The 13,922-nt window shown below is 52.8% G+C and overlaps 1 protein-coding gene across 1 annotated transcript; it reads right to left on the reverse strand.

Moving 5' to 3' along the window:
* Positions 1-11,113: 11,113 nt before the first annotated feature.
* ELFN1 (extracellular leucine rich repeat and fibronectin type III domain containing 1) lies at positions 11,114-13,504 on the reverse strand. The gene has a single exon (XM_009946415.2). The coding sequence runs from the start codon at positions 13,502-13,504 to the stop codon at positions 11,114-11,116; it is 2,391 nt and encodes a 796-aa protein (XP_009944717.1).
* Positions 13,505-13,922: the final 418 nt, after the last annotated feature.

Here is a 13,922-nt window from a genome sequence, read left to right on the forward strand (position 1 = left end):
AAATGCTTTCAGAGTTGAATACTTGTGCATCTCTTCTATAAAGCAGCAGGATCCCTCTTGGATCACCCAACAGTGAGGTGGGGAAATAGCTCCCCAGCATCCTCTAGGAGCTCTTCTCTGCTGCTGAGGTTGGGCAGGTCATGGGTGAACCACAGCCCTCTCCTGCCTGCTGCCCTGGAAGTTCACGGGTGAGCTGGAGACCTTGCAGGGTCCAGGGATGGCTGGGGGGACCCAGCTGTGTAGCCCTACAGAGACATCCCTGCAGCACAGCGCTGGGACACCTGGAGCAGGGTCTCTGGGAGACCCATGTCCTGGCAAAGCGGGGTCTGAAGCATCACTGTGCCAAAAATAGGGCACCTTTTTGCGGGCAGCTGAGCATCTGTGCCGTTCCCTTTCTCTGAAGTGACGAGGCCAATGGCTGAATGGCTCCATCCTCATGAGAATTTCCTCTTCCTGACTGTTGCCCTTTGGGCCTGACCAGGAGAAGCCCCCAGGCCCTCAGCCACCCCCAGACAACTGGGGAGTGTGTGTGGGGCAGCCACTCCAAGTGCTTATCCGCTCCTCCGCTGCCGCTGCCAAGAAAACAGGCTGGAAATCACCGAGGTGCAACTGTGTCATGTTTTCTCTGCAGTGTTTACAAAATCGCTTGCTCATCAAACACAAAAGGAACTGTTTACTTTTTAAGCAAAACAAACATAAAATACCTCCATCTTTATTGCTGTTCAACAAGCTGCTTCAGTCCCTCCAGCCTCTGCGCTTGCCAAGGCAATAGGGCTGCGCAGTCGGGGTCTCTCTGAGCCCAAATCACCCGCCCCATCCACCCACGGACAAGTGCCCACACTCTTGCCCTGCGGATGCCCCATCCATGCTCATGTAGACACTGGCACGGGGGCAGTTCCCAGGCAGGAGGCACCAAGTTTTGGAACTGTTGGAGACCTGGACCCATCCGTGGCAGGCTCCCCAGCCAGACCTCTAGAAGAGCTGCTTGTCACGGGTCTGGTCTGGACAAGCTGAAGGTGAGGAAGGAAGGAGCTGAGCGAGAAGCTCTGACCGAGTGCTGAAATGTTGTTGTATTTTCTTGCTTCCAACTGTTTATTTACCAGCATGTTGGAGAGCAGCGATCTCTTCCTCGTGCCTTATTGAGAAGCTCAGCTGTGAAATAACTAAATGAACCATCCCTTTTTATTAGCCTTTGGACTTAGCAGAGGAGTGATCAGTTAATGGCTGACCAGTTTTTGAAGATGCTAAGCACATTACAAGTGCTAAGTATTATTATTTTCCCTGCAATGCTTTATTTTTCCCTCTGAATATTCAGTTTAAATAACCCTTTCAATTACATTATCCGGTTTCATGCATTCTGCTCAGATTAAATGCGGTGCCGCTTACAATTCACTCACCTCTGTCATTTCCAGGTCTCTGCAAGCCCCATCCTAACCTTTGCCTCTCAATCCTGGGCTGAAACAGCCGTCATTCTGGGTCCAGCATCTGCCCCAGCTCTGCTTTGGCTTCTTAAAATCAAATGCGTCCGCATCACTTCCCCACAGACACGTCAATCTCTGGCTCCTTGCTCTTGCATATTTATTTTTCTTTCTTAATAGGGGAACATCTTGCAACCTTTCCCTTTCCTTCCAGCTAAATTAGCTCCCTGGATAAACTGTCTCCTCCCACTTCCTGGCATCTTCCTACAATTCCTTGTGCTGTTTCAGTTTCTCCATCTTTGTGAGAGGGCTAAAGATTAGCTGTCCAAAGGAGGGCTTTGTACCCTGGTGCCAGCCAATCTACTTTGTCTCACCTGGAAATCTCCAGCCACGTACGTCTATGACTTTGCAGAAGAATGGAACTGGCTCAGACTTCACACCCACCGGGTGTCACATCCGCCCCTTCTCCTGACAGTAGTGATCGGTGGCAGAGTCCTTCACAGTCATGGACGAGCTCTTCTGGTTGTGCTGTCCTCCAAAACCATCCTGGGGCAGGGACTTCTCAGTCCCCACAGTCAGAGGAGCCTCCCAGCTGCATCAGAAAGGCTTTGACTATCTCTGGTTTTGAGGGGCAGCTCCCAGCTCTGCTTCCCCCTCTGCTCCATCTCTGCTTCCCCACTCTCCTGACAGCTGTGCTGGGACCCATCTGGTCTCCAGGATGGAACTGTGAGATGGGTGGGAGATCAGAAACCAGCCCACCTCTCAGATCATCTTCCTTCCTGTCTGCGAGCTCCACCGTGGAATTAGGTTTGGGGTGGCCATGCCAGGCACCTGCTCTCCCCAGCCTCTGCTGCCAGTCTCCTGGCACATGTCTAACCCTGAGCCCTGGTGTCTGCATTTGACTGTCTTTTAGGAGCTGTGATCACCCTGCAAGGTGGGATGAGGCTGTGGAGCAGCTCAGGGGCTGTCAGCTGTCAGCACTTGAAGGGTTTATCATGCATGGGGCTGTCACGTTTCTGCCCGGGATTTCCCAGGCAGAGACATATGTGTGTGAACTCTGGAGTAGGTGGTAGTGTTGTTACAGCCAGAATGATCTAAGGATATAATTGAGATAAGGTTTGTATGGAGAGGTTAATAGCTCTTATTGCAACACCTGAGATGGCTGGGGGGAAAAAAAAACCCAAAACCCAGGTGATTTTGTGCAAGCAAGCTCTTTGTCAGCCTTAACTGAGCGGAATGCATCAGGGGTGTTTTGGACAGACAGTGGTGGATGGTTTGTGCCCAGGTACTCCGTGGCCACTTGGCCAGGAGCTTGCTGGCTCTGCCAGCCCCTTGGAGCGACTCCCAGCAACTGCTCTGCTCCCGCTCTTCAAACCTCACTGCAACACAACTCCCAGGTGGGGCAGGAGGGCACGTTTGGGAGAAGCAGGCTTTAAGCCCCAAGTGCAGGGAATGGGAACCTTTGTGTCTTGGCTACAAACATCGTGGGACAAGATTAATTAATTTAGCTGCATCCCGTGAAGTGTGCCAGTGTTTACTTATGAGACCACAGACGAGCTTTTGCAGTACCCAGAGAGGCCTCCTGCTGCTCGGATGGGCTGGGTAGCTCTTGATTGCAGGGCGGGAGATGCCCAAGGAGAGCTCTGCTGTGTAGAAGCAATGCTGAAAGAGAGGAAAAAATTTAAGAAGCCCCCAGCAGAGACAAGCTGGAGGCACCACGTACAAACTTTGAGGTATTCCATCACACCCCTGCAGATCAGGGCAAGCCAGCCAGGGGCTTGTGCAAGGATGGAGGAGGCCGTCAAGGCTGGATGCTGTGATGGGATGAACCAGACCGGAGGACTGGAGAGCTGCAAGGAAGGCGAGTGGGGTGGGAGGAAAGCGCGGATGTTGTATGTGGGGCCGATCGCTTCCTTTCACTGCTGGAAACACTAAAGAATATGACAGACCCAGAACAGAGCCCAGGAGATGAGCAAGACAACGCAGGGGACAGCACTTGCAAAGCTTAATGGAGAAGAGGGACCAGGAGAGAGCTCATTAGAAAAGGGCATTGCACAGTGAAGAGAGGAGAGGATATAAACCATGAGAAAGCTGATAAAAGACAGAAATGGAAATCTTTTAGTCCCAAAGAAAGCAGGGATGGAGTACATTAATGAGCTCTTTAATGGTGAGGCAAGTAAAGGTGAGCAGCAAATGGCTATATTTCCAGACAGCTGAGCTGAGTATGAAAAAACATGTTTGTGGGATGTGAGAAGCGATCGGCACATACAGGCACAACAGTGCGCCCCGTGTCATTAATGTTTCCTTTGAATTATTAAAAAGGCATGCACATGCAAACTCAGAGACTTGGCAGGCTCTTTTGGTTACTCTGCAGAGACAGAGAGGTTGCAGAAGGAGGGAAACAGGCACGGTCACATCCAATTTGGACCAAAAGAAAGGGCAGCAAAACTAGAGCAAAAACTAGCATCCTGCTTGGCTATTGCCTGAGTGCTGAAAATCCACATCCCTGACACTTCTGTGTCTTCTCAGCCCTTGCACAGGGGAAATGTAGTCCAGAAAACTGTCTTCACTCTGGATCAGAGGGTTTCCCTTCGTTAAGTACTGGGCAGGGCGGCAGGGCAGGGGGGAAGGCGGGAATGAGCAAAACTCTCAAGGTGGCATTTGGATAATCTCTACCTGCCTTCTAGTGGTGCTGGTGAGCTGGCTGAGAGGGGTAAAACAGAGGATATGACACAAAGGAGATGTGAAAAATTTAAGTAAATTCAAGTGAAGACAAAGTCACTGCTACAAGCCAAGCAGTACCTGTTGGGTTGGCTGCTCCAGCACCACCAACTATGCCCACCAGCAGCTTCGCTGCCTTCAGCACCTCGGGGCATCAGCTGACAGCAGCGGTTTGGAATGGAAATGGAAATGGAAATGGAAATGGAAATGGGAAGGAATGGAAATGTGCTGTACATCTCTCTCTAAAGAACAATTTCGTCTCCAGACGCCCACCCAGGAAAACCAACTTAGGGCTCCACAATGGAAAGTCTGTGGTGATTAAATGTGGAGTGAGGAGCTGCTGGAGAGGGCTGGGGCACCTCTGAGGTCCACCCCTGCCTGGCACTGCTCCATGGAGCCAGGCAGTGTTGCAGCCATGCTGCTACAGGACAAGACCTATGCACACCCCCTGCACATTTAAGGCAGGATCGGGCTTTTCCCAAATAACCTCTTCTTCCCCTGAAGTCCATCCCCTCTCCTGTGCTCTGTCCCTGTCCTGTGTCCAGGTGCCTCCACGTGCTCACAGCTCCAAGCCTTGGGGTGGTGCCACTGTCCCCACGGGGCGCTGTGGAGGAGAGGGACGTGGTGTGCACCGAAGGGGTGCTGAAGCCAAGGTGAGCTGGTCCCAAAACGGGCAGGGAGGGTGCTGCTGCACCCGGGCAGCGCATTGTTGGTCCTCCCCCTGGCGAACACTCACTGATGCAAATAAATTCTGACTTGGGCTCCCAAATTCCTGCTCTGCTGGCTGCGCTAAAAATAGCCCAACGCAGTGCGTGCTGGCTTCAATCACCCTCATCGATCCACTGCCTTTGGGTCCAGGCCAGCAGCGCCGCAGCACACCCCTCTGCAGCCTGCGGTCTCCCTCGCACCCCTCCTAGCCCAAACGGTTTCTATGATCAGGCCAACTCCAGCACTGCCCCCCATGCTTGCTAACCCCCTTCTCCTGCAAACGAGGTGATTTATTGCTCTGCCAGGCTGCAGCAAGCGTGTGACCGGGGGCTTTGTGTTGCAGCTCCTGATTTCTGCAGAGCCACATCCACCACGGTGATGAGTTTGAGGGGTCTCAGGCAACGGAGCTCTTGGTTCACCCAGACGCAGCCCTGATTCAGGGAAGAGCTGGTCTAGAAGCAGGGCAGAGGGGAGCATTTGGAGGGGGGTTAGCTGGGGTGGCTGGGAGTGAGGGAGCATGCAGGTGTAGGAGCTGGCTGGGCTGCTGGAGCTTGTGCCCAGGGCCCTGCTCTGCCACCAGCTATCCAGTGGCCATGGGCATCACCTGGGTGTGGATGCATGGGCTGACCTGTAAGTGTCAATGGAGCTGGGAGAGAGACAGTTCCAGTGGTGCTTGCAGGCCTAGGAAAGGTCCCACTGCCCAGCAAGCACCACAGGTCACTGGTTTGATTTGAGCAGAGCCAGTACAGTCTGGCTGTTGTCATGGTCTGGGTGGTGAACAGGGAGCACCTTCCTGCCTCAGGGCCCCCACGCATCCTTGCAGATGCCCTCCCATGGGATCTGCACCTGCTTTCACGGCAGACTCAGCTGAAGCCAGCAGGAGGCTCAAATGCCAGACTGGGGGCAGGTTCCAACATGCACCAGCTTCAAGGAAGGAGGCAGCCACCAGCTCCAGGGCTGCCGCATCCCTTCTCAAGTGCTTTACTGCTTCGGGGAGGAATCTGGCCAGGCAGTGCCTGCCACCCTTTTTTGCCCCACATGTCTACCTGTGGACATTGCACTTCCCGCAGGCCACGTTTGGAAACACATGGAGGCAACTGGTGTGTGCACCAGGGCAGGGGGGTGCTCTGAGGAACACCGGGCTTAAATGGTGTGTGTCTGTATGGAAAGATGCTTCCGTCCTAACTTACAGGCTTTAAATAATATCCAGGCTCTAGATGTCACACAGACTTTGCAACACATGGCAGAGTCCTTTGCTGACTCTGGACCAAAGCAAGGATTGAGCTGTGGGTAACGTGGGCTTGGATTTACGCTCCAACAAGAAGATGTCTTTGCTGAGATGCTGGGGGTGGGATCAGAGGGGAGATTTTTAGTCCTGCCTGGGTTTTGCCCTTGAAGACAGGTGGTTTAAACAACAGCAGTTTTGTGGACAGAGAAAGGGCATCAGCAGAATGCATTTACCTATGGCCCCAGGGCTATCATCGTCCTGCAGGGAACAGCAGAGCCCTCCAGGAGAAGGATTCCCATACAGCAGCTATAGGGGTGGGTAAGCTCACGGGAGTGGGGCTGGGAGGGAGGAATAAGGTGGGGGGTTTCAAGCGCTGCTGGTGACAGCCCAGCAGCGGGGAGTGGAGAGCAGGCGCAGGGGTACACAAGCACCCAAAGAGTGCTGGGGGAGCAGAGGCTGGGATGCAGTGCTGGGAACCTGAAATCCATGTCAGAAGGCACCGTCCTGTCACACATCGGCTGTGTTGGTGTCCCTTCAATGCCACAGCTGGTGCTTGTGCCAGAGGAAGGTCTGAGCCGTGCTTTCCAAGGTGGGTTTGTGTCTGCATCCCCTGCCCTGCCCCACACACCGCCTGGGGACCCTGCAGTGCAGGAGTGCTCGTTCCCTTGGGGCTCATCGGGGGTGTCCTGGAGAGGTGACAATGGTGATGGGGCAGCTGCCTTCAAAGCTCTCTAGGAGCATTCCCCAGGAGCAGACACAGCTCCCTCCGACCTCAGCCAGTGAGGAAATATCTCAGAGCAGCACGGGGCAATAGCAGCAACGGGTCCCTCTGCTCCTTTTCTCTGTTTCATCGCCGCAGGGAAACAACTGCTCTCTCTTAAAAAAAAAAATCTCTCGGAGCAGCTCTGCTCAATGCTTTCACTGGCCGGTCTGGGGACTGCTGCCTGTCCCGTGCCAAGCACAGCTGCTCCCGCTGCCTCTGCTTTCCCCTGCCTCTGCATCCCACGCCTCTCCCTGCCTTTCATCCCTCTCCCTCCCTTTCTTTTCCCTTCCTTTTGTTCACGCCTTCCAGTGGCAGATCCCAGGCTGCTGCAGGAGGGGGATATGGGGACCTCCAGGTCCTCAGCGCTGGCAAAGGCTCTCTGTGCTGTCTTCCAGTTCACTGGTCCCCATTGCCACTTGAGGTGGGCCAAAATGAAGGAGACACCTTTCCCCTGGCCTCCCCTCCTCTTCACTCACACATGTCTTTCCCATGCCCCCTCCTTTCTGCTTGGTGGGGAGCCCTCTTGCTTTGGATGGGTTTGGGGCAATAGGAACAGCCTGGCTGGACAAGGTATCATTTCTCTTTGCAGAAGCAGCTTGAGAGCTTTGGTGGTTGAACAGGAGACAAAATAAAGAAGAAAAACACCCAACATGTTGCAGGTGGTGAAATTCTCCCTCTGCCCTTTGATGGGTCTGTAAAGCAGCTGCCTTGTGGAGATAGAGGATGCTGTGGACAGAGCTCACCAGGCCCTGTGCAGAGGCGCTCCAGGAGGTCCATACATGGGGTGGTGGCTTTGGGGACAGTGGGACTTCTGCCCTTTTCTTGCCTGGCTTTTTTTCTCAGCTCATCTTGTGGCATCTCATGCCAAGGGATGTGGACCATGGCTGCTAGGACTGCACCCTATCTTGGAGGGAGGGCAAGGTGGCTGGAAGGTGCTCAGCAGCATGGCCATTGCTTCACCACCCAAGGAGCCATCTGGAGCTCTCTGAGCCACATGGCAAGGCCCCACCAACTATGGGGCATGGGGTGCTGCATGTGCAGGTACCTCCCTTGGAGGTACTTTGGAGACAGAGGGGCCTAGACCTTTTCTAACCCTGCTTTTCTCCAATTGTAGTGTTTGCATCTGGGAAGTGTTTAATTTAGAAAGGCCAGCGCTGCTGTATCACATTTCCTGTGTCGGTCTCTGTTGGTTTATGACCAGTGAAATCCTGGTGTGAAAACAGAATCAGGCTTTGATTTCATCTGCCCCTGCTGTTTTATGCTACTAACAACTTTGCATTTCTATAGCGGCTTTTATTCTAGGAGCTAAATGGGCTTCACAGACAGGCAATTAATTAATTGAGCCTCCCCAACCAGCCTACGCCTTCAACACCACAAGGAAGCATTCTGCAGAGGAGGAAACAGAGGCAGAGAGAAGCAAAATGACTCCCCCCAGGTAAAGAGATGAGCTCGTTGCTGGCATGCTGCTGCCTCCACAGCGAGGTGTTATGCTCTGCTGGTTGTGCCATTGCTCCTGGCTGCTGTGGAGATGGTCACAAAGTCATTTCCAAACTGGTGTGGAAACTGGTCTTAATGGGGGAGTGACTGAGGAAGGTCTTTGGGTATCTATCAGTGACTGCCATCACTGGAGCATCTAAGCCCAAATTAACTCATGAACTGCCACCACCTTTGACCATCCCAGCTTCTTGCTAAGGAATCCCCTGAGACCATGACACAGTGCCAGGAGGCCCCACTACTGTTTCCTCTCCAGGAGGCACTCAGGGTTTGCAAGGGAAAGTGGTTTCAGCTGAAGGGTTTGCTTTGGTCCAGGTGCTACAGCTGAGATTTGGGGAGGGACCCGCCATGATGTCATGAAACAAGAGAGGGTTGATCCTCAGCTCACAGCCCTGGGAAGCTGCATGCTGCAAGCAGGATCTAGGGCACCTGGAGGAGGTGGAGGAATGTGCCTTTGCTCATGCAGAGTGAATATGTTCCTGGGGAAATTGCCTGCCTTTTATTATGAAACCCTGCTAATGGTTTGTTGTCTACACAAATAACCACGGAGAATGAACTCATGCACTTCCCAGCCTGCTCGATGTCTTCCTGGCTCAGCTCCTTTCTGAACAAACATAACCTTTTGCAAGAATACCTGTCAAAATTGCTTTGAAATATTGAAATAACAGGATGGGATATGGTTTGCTCCTGGGCCCTAGTGCTCATCCATCAGGACTCAGGATGCCCATCCAAAGAGACTTGTGAGCAGGATGCAGTGGAAAAACTCTGGCAAGCAGCAGGGCCCCAAAGGGCTGCATTTGGGGAGCTTATCACCTCGCTGTGCTGGTTCGCTGGGCTCCCACATGTTCACCGTGGGAGCAGAGCAGCTCCTTGACCCTCGTGTGGCCCTCACTTTGTAAGTCACGGGGTAAGACATGGGGGCTTGTGACTCAGCTGGAGCTAATCGGGGCAAAATGGTGTCCTTTGTGCACCAGCATGGCCAGGATTGCCTTCATGGCCTCAACGCCTCCCTCCTCCTCCTCACCCCATAAGTAGGGCATCATCTGTGAGTATTTTAGAGATGGGGCAAAGAACTATTGAGTCTTGGACAGTCATTGGAGAGCTATGGTTGAGGGGCGTGTGGCTGCTTGGGTGGACACAAGACATGAACACAGGGCCATCCTGTTCCCTTGGAGTCCCAAGGGCTGTTCAGGGGCTCCCCAGGGTGTCCATCTCCAAAGTCACTCATGTGAAACGGGAGTCAAACTGACCCGTGGGCAGCACTAGGGCTGCAGGCAGGAGGTGCTGCACTCCCTTACCTGAGGCTGTGGCTGCTTTTGGGATTAGCCATGGGGGACCTGCCAGAGGTGCAGTGGTGGGAATCCCAGGAATGAGGGGCAGGATCCCTCGGCCAGGGCCTGTGCTTACTGTAATAGCTCTCAATATGGGCAAGCTGTAAATTCTTAGTGTCTTCTCCCTCAGCAACAATCACCCTTTAGTGATGTCCTTCTCTGGAGGGCGACAAAAGGCGTTCTGCTCTAGCTCATCGTCGGCTCCCCATCTTGAAAGGTACGGCGATAATCCATCCCTCAGCAGCTAGCCCCAAGGGCCACCGCTTTCCAGACATGTATGTTTAGGGGGTGAGACTGATACCTTTTAATTTGCAGCAGCAAACCCATTGCATGGAGGCACCTGGTCAACCAAGAGCCATTCGCTTCTCATCCCCTTCCCTGTTCCTGGTGGTGATGGTCTCTCACCTGAAATAAGGTGGGGGGTTCTGCTTCTCTGGGTATGTGCCTTTTTTCTTAATGTACTTGGAAGTGATGAGAACTTCAACAGAGATAATTGTTGGAAGAAATCAAAACCAAACACTTAGAAATCCAAACACACACAGCCCACCCCCGCCCCCCCCCCCCCCGCCCCTCCAAAAAATATCCCATCAACCAACCAACTACCAAACAACCAACAAAAAAGTCCTTCAAACCAAACTCCATCTCTTTCTCTAAAATCCATGATTAAAACCTGGTACAAACAGGTGAATATAGATATATATATATATATATATTTTTTTTTTTTTTAGTAGATGTAATATTGTTTTTTTTTTTTCTCCTCTCTCTTTCTCATTATACAGCAAACATTGCAAATATAGAAATTTTCTCTGTACAATTAACGACTTCGGTTTACAATGCAATGTGTGGTAAAACCTCTCAGTGAGTGAAAATGTGAACGGGCCTTCAACCGGGTAAAAGTCTAAACTGGAAGACTCCGTTTGCAAAAACAGCCCAAAGGATGGATCTCCTTCTGGTGTCTTTTTGGTTTTTGTTGCTGTTTTTGTTGCTGTTGATTTTGGAAGGGAAGGAAGGAAGAACACAAACTGTTCACAAAGAATCCACAAAATCACGGAATAGGGACTCATGCAATGCAATATTGGAAAACGCCAGACCTCAGCTCTCTGCCCACTCTTTCACTTTCTTTTTATATTCAATTTTTTCTTTTTTCTTATTTTTTTTTAAAAAAATCAAAATGAAACAAAACTCTTTCTTTCACTCCACAGTTTGTTTGTTCTGTAAAGTTTGTGTTCAAATTTGGTGCATGTCTCACCAATGTGAGGACATTTCAATATCTCACTTTATATATTATATAGGATATTTATAGATTTTTATAATTTGTTCTCTCTTTTATTTTTATTGATTCATTTTTTTTAATTATTTTATTTTCTTTCAAAGATAGTCTGAATAAAAATAGCTGCTGCAGATTTCTTTTGGTCCAGTTAGTGTGTTAAGTCACGAGTTGTGTGAGGACTCAGGACTTTTGCTGGGCAGAGACGCCCTTCCAGTAGTCTAAGATGTCATGAAGATCCTCGTCTTTGGCAAACTGGACCTTTTTGCGTAGGGCATGGCCGGCTGCCATATACTCCTCCTCGTCTTTGTGCCGCTTGCGGTTGAGTTTGAAGCGCTCCCAGATGCTGTGCGATGGTTTGCAGGTGTACTCTGGGCTGGAGGTGTAGCTCAGGTTGTGGTATTGAGGCGAGAGCTGGGAGTAGGCCAGGTCTCTGGGGCGAGGACGGGTCAGGGGCTCCAGGATGGAGGGCTTTCGCCCCGCCATGCTGTCGTGCTGCTCTCCTTGGTGTGAGCTGGGGTACGAGTGCCGGTGTTCGCTGTACTGACGGATCTTCTCCGCCTCTGCCCGCAGGATGGCTGCGGCCGGTGTCACAGTGAGGATGGTGTCAGTGGTGGGGGATGTCTTCTCAATGTATTTGGCTTCTGATTTGTGGCCTGATCCCTCGGAGCGGTAGGACCTGGGGCTCCGTATGGAGCCGCTGGAAGAGGTGCTAGAGCGTTTGGGGGCAGCCTCCATGCTGTGGTGTCGCTGGAGAGGGTGGTTGTAGCTTTCCTTGTAGACTGGGGAGAGGAATCCATGCTTGCTGGGGATCTGCTCTGATAAAAGCACCAGCTGAGGCTCCACTGTGGAGACTGCCCCCGATTTCACCCCTTGGAAGGAGGTGGACTCAGATTTCAAGGCATCAATGCAGTTATTGATGATCTGGTTCACCTTGTCCACCTCCTTAGCAATGGTGGAGATCTCAGCCACAGAGCTCTGGGTGTCTGGCGGCAGGGACAGCTCGCAGTCTCGCCTCTCAGGCTGCTCACCTGTCCTCACCTCCATATAGTTGCCCTTGGTAGTCTTGGGGGTCTCGCTGCTGTCAATCAGCTTGTATTGCTCGACCTCGCCAGCCGAAGGCAGGTAGGGGATGCGGGTCACTGTCTCCCCACCCAACATCTGTCCCTGGGACAGCTGGGTGATGCTGGTGGTCTCCATTTCTGGCCCATATTTCAGCTCGATGATGGTCTTCTTCATGCTGCCAGCAGCCTTTTTGTGCTTCTCCTCCTGCTGGCGCCTCTTCCGGAGACAGTAATACACAACACCCAGGACAATCACCATGCCAAAGAGACAGCCCAGGATTGTCATGATATAATGAGTGGCAGTGGAAGGGGTGGGCACCGGCTCCTTGCGGTTGGGTCTGGTGGGTGTGATGGTGACACAGGTGTGGTTGTACTTGGAGTACTGGTGGACAGAGACTACACAGTAGGTGTAATCTCTTTGTGCTACTAGGTTGCTCACGGTGATGTTCTCCTCCTTCTTCCTGAGCTTGGTGATCATGGAGGAGAAGCCGTTTTCAAACTGGGAGAGGATGTACATCTTGCTGAAGGGGTAGGGAATCTGCACGGTGAGGACGGCTGAGTTGTGGTTGAGGTGCTTCACCTGGATGTTGGGGCGCACCTCTGTTTCGCCAATGGGCGTGAAGAGGGAGAACTGCGGGGTAGTGCCATCGCCGGAGGAGCACTCCTCCTCAGAGCAGGGACTTTCGGAGGGCACTGTGGTCACCTGGTACCTGGGAGGGAAAAAACGAGGGATCACAGTGTAGGAGCCACCGGTGCAAAGGGAAGAGAGCATGCTCAGAGCATTGCGGTAGCCAGTCCGGCCTTGGCCTAACAAGTAGTAGCCCATGTAGTCGGGTGGGGAGTCGCACTGCATCCGGTCATACGTGCGTGTCATGTTGGTGAAAGCCTCCAGCCATTGCAGGAAGCCAAGGAGCTCACAGGAGCAGTAGAAGGGGTTACTGTAGAGTTCACAGACAGAGAGCTTGTTTAGGCCCCGGAAAGTGTTGCTGTCAAGTCTCTGGATCCTGTTCATGGACAGGTCAATGTTCACTATGTTGGGGCATTCCCAGAAGGCATTGGGGGTGACGGACTCGATGAGGTTGGCCTGGAGATAGAGGTACTCCAGCTTCCCCAGGCCCCGGAGGATGCCCTCGGTGAGGTTCCTCAGTCGGTTGTAACCCAGCTGCAGCACCTGGAGGTTGAACTGTCCTGAAAAGGCACCGTCCTCGATGTAGGAGATCTCGTTCTTCGTCAGGTTGAGGTATGTCAGGTTGCCGAAGCGGCTGAGCGAGGCGTACTGCACGCTCTTGATCTTGTTGTCATTCAGCCGCAAGTCCACAATGGTGCTGTTGATTTGCTGGGGGATGGACTCATAGGGAGGCTGGTTTTGGCTGCAGATGGCCAACCAGACGAAGCCCTTGTCCCCCTCAATGAGCCAGCAGTCTGCCCGCACCCCGCCGGTGTGCAGGAGAGAGACGGCTGCCACACACACACAGAGGGCTGACGTCGCGGCCCACCGGCGACCTGCCATCTGGAAGGGCGGCACAGAGAAGGGGTTCCTGGTCTGCTGGAAGTGGGGACTGGGATAGGGGCCGGGAAGACGTGGGCTAGTGCTTCTTCGGCAGCTTCGCTCGCCTCTCCCTTCTCCTCATGGCTTGGAGACAGGGGGGAAGCGTCCGTGGAGAAAGCGGACCTCGGTGCCCACGGTACTCGGCAGCCACTGGCCAGGGACTACTACCAAGGCCTGGGTGGCTGAGGCTGGTCCCACATCACCAGGTCTCTGGCATCTCAGGGAGGGAATCATGAAGTTAGATGCCTGTGTGGAGGAGACCCTCTGGCTTAGAGACAAGCCTTCCTCTCACTTTTTATAGTACATCTCCTCGTTTTCTTTTTGCTGCCCATTGCGATGCTGGTCCCCATCTCTATGTGCCTCCGTACGTCTCGCTGTC

The sequence above is a fragment of the Leptosomus discolor genome, chromosome 14 (assembly GCF_034619465.1).
Source record: "Leptosomus discolor isolate bLepDis1 chromosome 14, bLepDis1.hap2, whole genome shotgun sequence".
Taxonomy (NCBI): Eukaryota; Metazoa; Chordata; class Aves; order Leptosomiformes; family Leptosomidae; genus Leptosomus; species Leptosomus discolor.